Source organism: Octopus bimaculoides, chromosome 16, assembly GCF_046866305.1.
Source record: "Octopus bimaculoides isolate indiv1 chromosome 16, ASM4686630v1, whole genome shotgun sequence".
Lineage (NCBI taxonomy): Eukaryota > Metazoa > Mollusca > Cephalopoda > Octopoda > Octopodidae > Octopus > Octopus bimaculoides.
Window position 1 is genome coordinate 22,686,596 of NC_142943.1, and position 12,771 is coordinate 22,699,366.

At 38.9% G+C, this 12,771-nt stretch overlaps 1 protein-coding gene across 1 annotated transcript in view; it reads left to right on the forward strand.

The window, feature by feature from the left end:
* Positions 1 to 12,771, forward strand: part of LOC106880558 (carbohydrate sulfotransferase 1) — a 56,273-nt gene that overhangs the window by 3,148 nt on the left and 40,354 nt on the right. Inside the window, exon 2 of the mRNA XM_089364265.1 lies at positions 9,858 to 9,965. Within this exon, the coding sequence (XP_089220391.1) occupies positions 9,863 to 9,965 (103 nt within the window). The 5' untranslated portion in view covers positions 9,858 to 9,862. The remainder of the gene's footprint in view (positions 1 to 9,857; positions 9,966 to 12,771) is intronic.

Genomic DNA, 12,771 nt, shown 5'->3' on the forward strand with positions numbered 1-12,771 from the left:
CACACGCACACACTTCCTGGCTAGCTTATTGCACAGTTTGGGACAATACCAATGGAGGCCAGATTCCTGTTCCCTTTGGTTTGCTTCTGCTCTGATTGCCTTGAACAGTGATTCGCCAAAACCCACACATTTTGCGTGGTACCAAGCATGGCACAACTCACAGCCAACTGATCTCTGTTTATCCTCCACTTCTTCCTCACATAAGTTGTAAATGCTTGTATGTTTTGTTTGGTCCCTTTCAGTTCATTTCGCAGTAATGTGTCAAATGCTATATTGAGCATGCAAAGAATCGACGAAAATATTATTACAGTTACAGGCAAATTAGTGTTTCACCGACAAGTTACAACTGTGGATAAGGCAAGTTAAAAACTCGCAGCTTGATTGTTTCTCAGGCGTAGAGGTTTTTCCAAGCAAATTAAAGATTTTGTCAGAAGTGCAGAAGACATTAGAAAACCTTTCTATATCATTTTCTATATATTTTCGATCACTTGATTACCAAACGTACGAGTGGGTCATCAATCCTTTCACAAGATACGACAGTACTCGCCTGCCATTAACATTAACAGAATAAGAAAATTAATAAACTTGAAAAACGATCCTGTGCATAAAGCCTCGTTTTCTGTGCTAGAATTGTCAAAATTTTGGATTTCGCTTTGGAGCCAATATCCTCGATTAGCTACTACTGCCGTTAAATCTCTGTTGCCCTTTGGATCATCATATCTTTGCGAATTATGTATCTCTGCGCTTATGGAAATAAAGTAAAAAATCCGGAACGATTACAGATGGTAGATGAGGAGCTAGGTATTTGTTTATCTAATCTAGAGCCGCGTTTTGACAAAATTCCTTCTCAAAATCAATTGCATCCTTCTCACTAAAAATATCATTATTGTATCATATATATATATCCATAAAACAATGTTATTTTATTGTTACTATAAGAATTTATTTATTTTTATTCATACTAATAAAGAATATTCAATTTTGCTGGGATTTTTATTTGGTGTATCGTAGTGTGTCGCAAAGTAAAAACGATTGGCAGACACTGTTCTAGAGTTATTTTCAAATATTTTAAATTACCCATTTTTTGTTTCATTATTTTTATCTCTATATTATTATTTCTTGTATACTTTTTCATATTTTTATTTATATATTCAACAATGCCCCTCCACCCATATGCTTAACTGGAGCTCAGTTACTCTACCACCGCCCCAACAGTCATCTGTTAATCAATTCCAGAGTTTCGGTATTCATTATTGACTAATATCATTTATTTATCCAAACATGCATTTATCAAAACGCCTGCAAACCAGCCTTGTCACAATATCAGGGGTCGGCAACTTCTTTGCCTCCACAGGCCGGATCGAGTATTAATAACGGATAGCGGGCCGGACGAAGGCCATAAAAGAATAATTATGGAAAATTACACAAGCTAAAATTTAATCATGAGTGTTGACTATACTTAAAAATAATTTGTATTAACCACAAATGAATGTAGGAATGGAAAAACATTATTTATTCAATTTAAGACATCGTGGGAATCATTTGTTTTAAAAAAAATCTTTAAAATACATAGTAGCCAAAAATTTAATGGGAAACTTGATGTTTTTTGTTCCTTGAAAGCTTCTCAATATTAGACTTCAAACTTGCTGATGCAAGGAACAAGATATTATGAAGGTGATTATCAGTTAACCTTGATCTCAAATTGTTCTCAGTTTGCTTCAATTTGGAAAATAACTGCTCACATTGATAAGTGCTTCCAAATGGTTCACTAAGTTCTCACCTGGGAAAATATATTTTGCATAGAATTCAATCAATGAAATAAGCAAGGTCACCATATTCTGCCTCAGTATCTAGCAAAATCTGTTTAAATTGACGATGATTTAATCCACGAGATAAAATCAGATTCATGGCCTTTACAACAATATCCATAGCATTCTTAAATTTCAAAGACTTGGCACACAATATCTCTTGATGGATAATGCAATGAATTTTAACAAGTTTGTGTGTTATTCCAAGGCTTTCTACATGTTTTTGCAGTAGTGCAACAAAGCCTTTTTTGTCCTACTATTATTGGGGCACTATCAGTTGTGGTGTCAATTAGCTTCAAAAAATCAAACTTCATTTCTGATATCAGTTTCTACAAAGCTTTAAAGATGTCTGCTCCGGTTATGGTTTCCTTCATAGGAATTAGGTGAATAAATTCTTCAAAGATTTGAAAAGTTGAAGTCACTCCTCGCACTATGACAAGTTGTGCAGTGTCACTTACGTCTGTACTCTCATCGATTGCAATTGAAAAATATTGTAATTCAATTCAGGCGTTGATTAATTGATTTTTAACAACTGCTGACAGTTCTTCAACCCACCATGTGACCGTTCTTGGAGTCAGGCTGATAGTTTCAAATAAAAAAAAAATTTCTGGAGAAACAATATCTAACACTGCCAATAAAAGGTCTCATCTTTTCAGCGATGCGTTTTGAGACCTCATAGCTGGCAATTGTATTTGCCACATTTTCGCCTTTTCTGTTTTTAAAAAAATGACGTTTGTTTTCCAAAACTAGACTTCAACTACTCAACTTCATCTTTCCTTGCTTGTCCAGTAAATGTCCTAAAATTTTCACAATGGTGCATCTCATAATGTCGCCTAATATTTGTTACCTTATTCACAGCAATGCTTTATAGAAACACGAGACAAATTGGGTTTCCACTGCGCTCAATGAAGAACGAATCTAATGTTCAAGTTTCTTGGAAAATTCGGCATTCAGCATCTACTTTTCTTCGTTTTGCATTCATGGTCATCGAAATATTTTCTTACGAATAAAATTAAAATTCAAACTTAAAATTTTGCATCCGAATAATTCTACTTTTTTTAATGGCAGATCTTTTATCGTATTCGAAAGCCTCGTTTGGTTATGGCGAATAACTTGTATAATGTGGGCGATAATGATAATGATCATGATGATAAAGGCGGAAATAGGTAAGCGTATGGTGGTAAGGAGAACAAGAAGAAACATGAGATTTTAAACGATGACAAATGAATTATTTGAAAAAATACAATAATGAAATAAATCAGTAAAAGTTGAAGTCTTTTTATGTCCGTCGGCGTCGGCAGGCTCAAGTCGGCTCTCAATTTTTTGTTTTATTTTTTTACGCGGGAGTGGTGGTGATTGGGTAGAAATGTTTCGGAATCGTATTGTTATTATTGTTATTATTTTTGTGCTGTGTGAGCGGAAATGATGTGCGGAGCCCTACGTATGCAAAGAATTTTTAATTGTGTTTTTGCTGTCAAAGCATTCACATCCGGTTGGTGGTGGATATTAGGTAAAGGGAATCAGAAGATTTGTGGAAGAATGTAACAACAGGCCTTTTATTGTATTCAACAGTCTCGTCTCTCATATTACAATAAATTTAAATTTTAAATAAACAACTCATTGGGCATCAGTTCTCACAGGCCGGTCAAAATCCCTTCACGGACCGTAGGTTGCCGACCTTTGATCAAGACAATTTAAATTTATACCCTACTTGTTATCCTGTCGATAAAATAAGCATCAATCAACTTACATTTCCTTTATAAATATATGGATTTTATCTAATAATTACTTTTTATGTAGGAAGATCGCAACCAGCTGTCATGTGAAAAAGCTTTCTCTCTTTCTTTGGGTTTCACCTTTGCATGCTGTCTTATCGTTTGTTATCGTTTACTGTATAGTTTTAGTTTGAAGCTTAGATTTTAATTTGTCGATTATGCAGATGATCGCAATGTCTTCCCGATCAATTTTCGCTGATGAAATTTAGAATCAAATTATGTATTAATTTCCATCTCCTTAATGTCAGTGATTGCAAAAGAGAAATCATCTGGTTATTTGATATATTTTCTAGTACTCTTGCGAAACATTTGTATATATCTTGAGTTTTTATAACTATTTGCTGCAGCTATTTAAATTTGCCAAACTGGATATCTTACTAGATATTTCTAGTATTACGTACTGATACACAGGCATGCTAAACACCTAAACTCAACATTTATCAAACTACCATCGTCTCTGCTTCTATTGGCTGGCCTATCCACTACTTAAAGTTACTTACCATGCATTCACATACTTCTAGTATTGCATTCCAAACTTTCTATAGCATATCATGTTAGCTAACTGGTCGGAGTTCCACTATTTTAACATTACCAATGCAATTGTGATCCATTCCTGACTCATCTGAATCAGTTCAGTAGATGACTGAAACAATTTTCCTAAAGTAACCGAAGCTCATAACCTCATATTCTTCAAGTGCTTCCTATAACAGTGGGCTACATCAGTACTGACAAAAAATACGGCTTTTAACACATGGAGAAACTTCTATGTCAACTGAAAGATTTTTATTCACTGTCACAACTCCTAACTGTTTCAAAGGATACTTTAGTGTACCTATTGGCGTCGCCGATAGGATCGATAGGGCCGATAGGATACATGCTTACTTTACCGTAAAATTATTCATCGTAATAACAATGGCTGAAAAACAGACAGTAGAACTTATTAAATTGTTTAGGGAACAAATGGACAAGCAAATGCAACAACATCAGAGAGATATGGACGCTCTGTTAAAACTGTTTGGTGCTCGACAAGTTGAAGGCGATTCTAGTGGCTATTTTTCAGCTGCTTCAACAACAGTGTCGATTCCACCATTTGCAGCATTTGATTCTACGACAGAACTATGGTCTGATTACTGGTCAAGATTCCGTACGTTTGTGGCTGCTAATGCTGTACCTGAAAAACGCATGGCACAAGTGTTCCTGACCAATCAGACTGCTACTGTTTACAAACAACTTGCTAATCTGGCTACCCAACAAAATCCGCCTAAAGATATCAACAACTTGATAATGGACGAAATCGTTGACTTCATGAAGGAACAGTTCGACCCAAAACTTTTCATTGTGAGAGAGCGTTTCAAGTTTTGGAGTGATATGCAGCGGAAGCCAGGCGAAACTCTCCAGGAGCTGGCAGCTACCTGTGATTTTCCAGCGATCACCAACCCACAGGATGAAGCTCTGAGACAGAGATTCATATGTTCAGTCAATAATGAAGCGGTTCTGAAGGCGCTTTTTAAGATAAAAGACTCAGAACTAGATTTTGCCCGTGCTGTCCAAGTTGCCATTGAGACTGAAGACGCAGCAAAGGTTGCAAAAGAAACTGTATATGGTTCCAAAACCAAGCAAGTTTACAAGGTCCAGCAGAACAAGAATAAGAGTCCTCAAAAGAAACATCAGCAGTCTTATTCCACAAACCAGGAGAAATGCTACCGATGTGGAAAGGCCCACAAAGCAACAGACTGTCCTTTCAGGGAATCCAAATGTCATTTTTGTGACAAAAAGGGACATTTGCAAGCGGTGTGTAGGAAAAAACAACATCAGCAACGCAATGGTCACTCACAAACTCCCGTGAAAAGAATCACAAAAGTTGAGATAGTCAAGGCGATCCAAGGTGAAGTTTCCCGAGACACTCATAGTTTAATTGTGCCAGTAACAATCCAGAACAGACTGTTCACAATGGAATTGGACACTGCTACTACAGGCAATTTTGTTTCCTTGTCAGTCTGGAAACAACTTGGAAGACCAAAGCTGCAAGATGTCAAGCATCGCTATGAATCTGCCAGCAAGCACAACCTGCCTGTTCTAGGAACTTTCATGGGCCAAACCAAGGATCCAACAACTGGTAAGCAGGATCTTATACCTTACATAGTCACCAAGATCTCTGATCTTAATTTGCTGGGTCGGAATGCTATCCAGACTCTGGGAATTTCCGTGGACACTGCTCTAGGTTTGAAAAGCATAGACAGCCAAGCCAAGAGGGAAGGGGCTGAAGTGATGTATCCAAAGACTTCAAGTGAGCCCTATGTTTCCCTGCAGCAAGATTGTCACAACATGTGTGATGAATTTCCAGATCTTTTCAAGCAAGAATTGGGATGTCTCAAGAACTTTGAACTGGAAGTGAAGTTCAAATCGGACGCAACACCAGTCTTTCACAAGGCACGTCCGGTCTCGTTTGCTCTTCGTGATGACCTGGCCAAAGGTTACGAAGAAGGCATCGCCAAGGGAATCTGGAAGCCTGTTCAGTTCAATGAATACGGAAAGCCAGTGGTACCGATTCGTAAAGCACACGCTTCAAGCAACCTGAAGCCCAAACTACGAATTTGTGGTGACTACTCTGTGGGAATTAATGACCAACTTGCTGATCACCGTCATCCAATGCCACTCCCTGCTGAACTGATGCAGAAACTCGGAGGTGGATTCGGATATACAAAGATAGACCTTGCTGATGCCTATAATCAGATCAAGCTGGCCCCAGAAAGTCAACGCAGACTCGCACTCAGCACTCACCGTGGAGTACTCCTGCAACAACGACTCCCTTTCGGAATCAAGTCAGCACCTGGTTGCTTTCAGGAGATCATGGAAAACCTGACCCATGATCTATCTGGAGTGGCCGTCTTCCAGGATGACATGCTCGTCAGTGGGAAAGATGCAAACAGTCACCTGAACAACCTAAAGTGTCTGCTCACACGTCTAAGCGACAATGGACTCAGATGTCGCCGTGAAAAGTGCCAGTTTGCACTACCCAGTGTAGAATACCTTGGACACATTTTGTCGACTGAAGGGATCACGAAGGGATCCAAAGTCGAAGCAGTCTTAAAGATGCCACGTCCAACGAACGAATCAAGCTTGAAATCTTTCCTAGGTTCAGTTCAGTTTTATGGAAAGTTTATCCCAAACCTAGCCAGTATAGCAGAGCCACTCTATTGCCTTACGAAAAAGTCAACTATTTGGAAGTGGGGAGATGAGGAACAGTCAGTTTTTGATCACTTGAAAAATGTACTTTCATCAAGTCAAGTTCTGATACACTTCGATCCAACAAAACTTTGGGACTGGCTTGCGACGCATCAAACGTTGGTATTGGAGCAGTGCTGTTTCACCGCTATCCTGATGGAAGCGAGCGCCCAATATCCAATATGTCCAAGACTCTTACTTCTGCACAGCGTAACTACAGTCAAATTCAAAAGGAAGCCCTAGCTATCATATTTGGCTTACAGAAGTTTTACCAATATTTGTACGGTCGTAAATTCATACTCGTGACTGACCACAAGCCACTGACATCACTATTCAGTCCGAGGAAAGGGACGCCACTTCTCGCTGCTAACAGACTAGCACGGTGGGCCTTGTGGCTGAACCAGTTTGACTACACCATTGAATATCGGAAATCAGCAGATCATGGCAATGCTGATGCCCTCAGTCGCTTGCCATTCGGTGATGATAACGACTTTGACAGAAAGGAAAATGGTGAAGACATAGACATGGTGTGTGCCATCAAAGCTCTTAGTATTCAAGTCCAACCTGTGGATGCTAATCTCCTCCGTCAAGAGTCAGGGAAAGATCCAGTGATATCTACAGTGATGCGCTACGTCCGTGAAGGCTGGCCACCAAAGAACATGGAGATCAATGACGAAGTCAACAAGTTCCGGAAGTTATCAAACTCACTTAGTATCTGCCATGGATGCCTTATACATGGATCTAGAGTTGTGATTCCACATAGCTTGCAGCCAAAGATCCTCAATCTTCTGCATCTTGGACATTTTGGCATGGAACGCATGAAACAACTAGCAAGAACTGCTGTTTATTGGCCTAGTATCGATGCTGCTATAGAGATAGCCAGTCGACGATGTGATTCGTGTAACGAACATCAAAGGCAGCCATCCAAGCCTCCAGTTCACCCATGGATGTTACCAGAAAAGCCGTAGAGTCGCTTACACCTAGACCACGCAATAAATTTTATGGGTAGAGATTGGCTGGTGATCACAGATGCTTATTCCAAGTACCCATGCATTCATCCTACTTCCTCCACGTCTTCCAAAGCCACTTTAAATCTGCTTGAGGAAGACTTTGCGCACTTCGGATTTCCTCACACACTGGTCACCGATAATGCACCAACTTTTACGTCTGAGGAGTTCCAGAGCTGGTGCAAAGAACGCGGGATCACACACCTGACAGGTGCACCTTTCCACCCAGCTACCAACGGAGAAGCGGAACGTTTGGTGCAGACCTTTAAACAAGCTCTGAGGAAGTCTTCTCTTCCACCGACACGAGCACTTCAAGTGAACACCGTCATCCTGTGGATTCTCTCCGAGTGAACTTTTGAATCACCGGCAGATACGAACAAGGATTGATTCTCTGCTGCCATCGCCAGCACACATTGCTCAAGGCAAACAGTCTAAGGAAGCATACAAGTCTCAGGTGACTCCAAGCTCGGCTGATGTCGCTAAAGTTACCAAGCAGTACAAGGCCGGAGATCCTGTGTATGCACTATACTATGGACCTCGCCGAGACAAAGATCCTCGATGGGTACCAGCAATCATTAAGAAGTCATTGGGTACTCGCTGCTTTAACGTCAAGGTCATACCTCATGGCCCAATGTGGAGACGACACTGGGAACAGCTGCGACCGCGGTACACAACTGAGGAAGACAATGAACCTGGTGATGCAGAAAACACTGTATTTGAATTTGCAACAGATCACCCGATGGAGATCTCGGAAACTGTGTCACTAACTCAAAGACAAACCAGACCAAAGACCATGTTACCCGTTCCAGAGTATGGACCAGACAACCCAAGACGATCCAAGAGAACCCGTAAAACCCAAGAGAGACTTGGCTGTTGATACTTCTTGTGTAGCATCAATTTCAGTGGGGAGGTGTTATATGGACTGTTGGATATGTCATTCGTTTGACGTTCCGTGTGTCACGGTGGTTCGTCTGAGTTCATTGTTTCATTGTTGTTGTCTTGTGTGACTGTCGTAGTAAAATGCCATTGATATATATATGGCGGACATGACTTTTGCTTATTCATAACGAACATTGGGTGAGTGCGTTCTTTGTATGTAATTGAATAATAAATGTAATGCGTTTTATCATAGTTTTATATAATCGTGGATATATTTTATCAGAGATAACGGAAACATCTTTGATAACATCAGACCAATAACACCACCGGTCATGAAAATACTCCGTCCGTTACTCACCTAACGTTGTACTTCAGCGCTAGCCCTTCCTTCACCAAACTCTTCAATCTATTCCAATCATTGGGAACATGCTACATTCTTGGGAAGAGCAACATCTCTGATCCTGACAACTGTCATTTCTAACACTTCATAGGTGATATTAACAATCCTCTTCTTCAACAACATATTTGACCGTACCAGGTACTAGAATATCACTAACTAAACTCACACTTCTGGTTTCCACCTGTCTTTCATCTTTTTGAGTTGGAAGCTAACTGCTAGATCACACCATTGTTGCTGAGTAGTCACCCTCCAGTACATACTATATAAATTATGGTGCAGACAATTAGAGCGCAAAACAATCAGAACAATTACTGCGATGCTTTTTGTCAAATGCTCGTAAGATTATGCCACCTTAGTTATATATTAAGTTAAACAGATTGACGATGGTCTCCATCAATGTTAATCCAAGTTACTCAGTCAAGCAACGAAAAAGAAGACGTTTCAATAGCTCTAAAGATATAATACTTGGATGCTGGTGTTATTTCTCATATGCCCGTTTACTGTATACTCAGCTCCGTACACACCAACACACATGTTGATATTACCACATAGAGAATACGAGAATATTGCACATATATTTTATCAATACCATTTGAAAAAAATTATTTTTAGATTTTGATTAAAATCTACTCGTCATTTTGCTTTGTCTTTACAGTCAAAATTAAAGTTTCATGCTTGATTATCTAATTCTTTATTTCTCAATCATTTTTTAATTATTAAGAAACCAATTTAAATGTTGTTTTGATGATTTTCTATATTCTAGGTGCAATGAAGGGTTTCACGAAAAATATTTTCAGTCAAAGTACTTTCAAAAAATTTTCTTTGATTGCCACTGGTTTGGGAATATCCTTGTTGCTATATCTAAGCACAAGTAAGCTATTTTATTTGTAATCCACATCATTTCTGTTCGCTCTTAATTTTTCTTTGTCTCCTTTTGCACTTCTCTTATCTCTATCACTTTATCTTCTCTTCTCATCAAACAAAATAAAATGCACACAAATTTGTGTATGTCGCATCAATGCTGCATGCACACAGATTACACTCAGGTAATAAAACAAAAGTAATTAAAAGTAAAAACCACCTGGGCATGCGAGGAACACAGTTTCTTGCCTACAGTTGAATTACATTCAGTCACACCTCGGAATATTTGCACATCATAAAAAGGTATGCTTCTTTAGAAAAACATTAAGGTAGTAGAGAGGTCTGGTGCCCCTATAAAATCCTTGATCTGTAGTACCTATCCCTGTGATAAGTCTCCGTGTACGGAGTACAATTGTGTTGTATGTAGGATGAACCCACGGGTTAGCTGTGAGGTTAGGAATGTAGTGTATAGCTTACGATGTACTGAAGGACGGTGCAGAAATATAACTACTTACATTGGAGAGACTGCACGCAGAATAGGAGAGTATATAGGTGTACATTGGCGAGAGCTCAAAGAAGAGAAAATCTCGTTAGTGCTTTACCAACATGCTTAGGCAGAATATGGACGCTCGATTAATAGCATAGAGGTTAAAGTATTATCAACCCATAGAACTGGCACGACACTTAGACAGATCACAGAGGCTACACACATAGCAGTAGACAGACCAAGCCTCAAAAGAAAACACAAATGGCACAGTAACACCCCCCACCACACCACATGACTAAAGACAGATGGGAAGAGGAGAGAAAAAACCGTAAATAATACACAGATACATACAGAGTAATACACACACAATAGACTTACAATGCACTTACATGTGATACATATAAGAAATAGAGGTAGATAAATAAGAATAATGAATAAATATATAAATTGATAAATAAATAAATATATTTGTCATATACATGTGATAAAAATAAGACATAGAGATAGAGGAAACATATAAATAAATAAACAAATCTATATAAAGGGCATGGACATGTAGTGATTAAATGTGTATCATGGTAAACAGATGCAAAAAGAATGTGTATGCCGTTCAAGTAAACAAATGAGTGAATCGATTCATAATTAAATATAATTTATTCACAGGACTTAATTTGTCGTTGGTACACATAATTCTTCACTACATGCAAAATGTTGACAACTACTACGAGTTGCTAGAAATAAAAACAGGGTACATCTGTGGAAATGATATGTCACAATTGAATATATGTTCGCGCGTGTGTGTGTGTACGTAGTCATCTGATACAGTAGTCTACCGTGGAACTTCGAACATTGTTCTGGTCTTTGCTGTCGCCAAAACCTGTTGTGTCGTAGAGCTTCCTCGTTTGGTTGCCAGGGCCTTCTCCTATCTCTGTCTTGTTGACCATTGAATTTATAAGAATTGTGGCAGCTAGAAGGACAGACATACTGCAGCAGAGTTTGTACCTAAATAGGTCAGCTCCCGTCCATTTGAACTTCGCTGACATGGCTTTAGGTCGAAGGTTAAAGGGAAATGATCAATCACTTTTTGACAGGACAAAGAAAACCTGTTTTCGCGCCTGTTGATTGTGGTGATTTGGGCGACCGAGAATTTTTAGATTCGGTTTCGAATCTAGGCTTGGAGAAGGAAGTGTTAATTTTTACAGATACAAACAACATACGAAGCGAACCCACACACACACAAACATACACATAAGCACACACACACACACACACACACACACACACACACACACACACACACACACACACACGGACGCAAACGCATCTTAGAAGCGCAGAATGGAGTAAGCAGAGCAAGAGCACACACGAAAATGAAAAATGTCGCTGAAGAGATCACAGATGTGTAACGAAAGATTTCCGGACAATGGACATGAGTTAAAATTTAAAAAAAAACAAAAAACAGTGATAAACGAGTGAAGAACAAATTGATAGTGCATGTGTTTATATGGCAAAAAAAAATGACCGTCCCGAAATACAACAACATACACACACACACACATGTATATAATAATATAAATAATATATAAATATATGTATATATCCATACATATATGTACATACCTACATCTATATGTATGCATACATGCATACATGGATACAGGACATCAAGAAAAACGTTAAACACAATGAGAAACGAAAACATAAAAACGAAAACAGAAAACGAACTTTTTCGAACAACGAAAAAAAAACAAAACAAACAGAGAAACGAGACATGCAACATAAAGAGTATATCCCTTGGTCAGTTGTCCCTGTTCCATCTACTCCGCGTTTTCGAAGGGAAGGACAATACGCAACTTCGTTGGAACAGTCCTTCCCGCAAAGCAAATTAAATAAAATTTGGAATCTTTTGCGGAGGGTGAAAGTGTTAACAAGAACAGGACAGTGAAAACAAGACAGAAAAAACAATAAGAACAAGACAGTGAGAACAAGACAGTAAAAAACAAACAGTGAGGGCTGTTAAGCCAAGATGATAGAAAAATTATTATTTTGAACGCTAGATAGATATGCATGAGAGAAGAGACAGAAACAACACGTCTTTTCTATAGGAAGGCAGTGAACAGAAAGAGAGATCCCTTTTCGTCAGGTGTCAGCGACAAGAGGGTCAAGGAGGAAGAGTGAGAGAAGAACAGGGAAAGGGTGGGAGAGGAAAATAGAAAGGAAGAAGAACAAGAGAGGGAGAGAGACAGATAGGGAAGAAATAGCAGTAGCGTGCGCATTGTAATTATTAAGATAAAACTTACTTGGAAAAGGATGCGTGGCGTTCGATCAT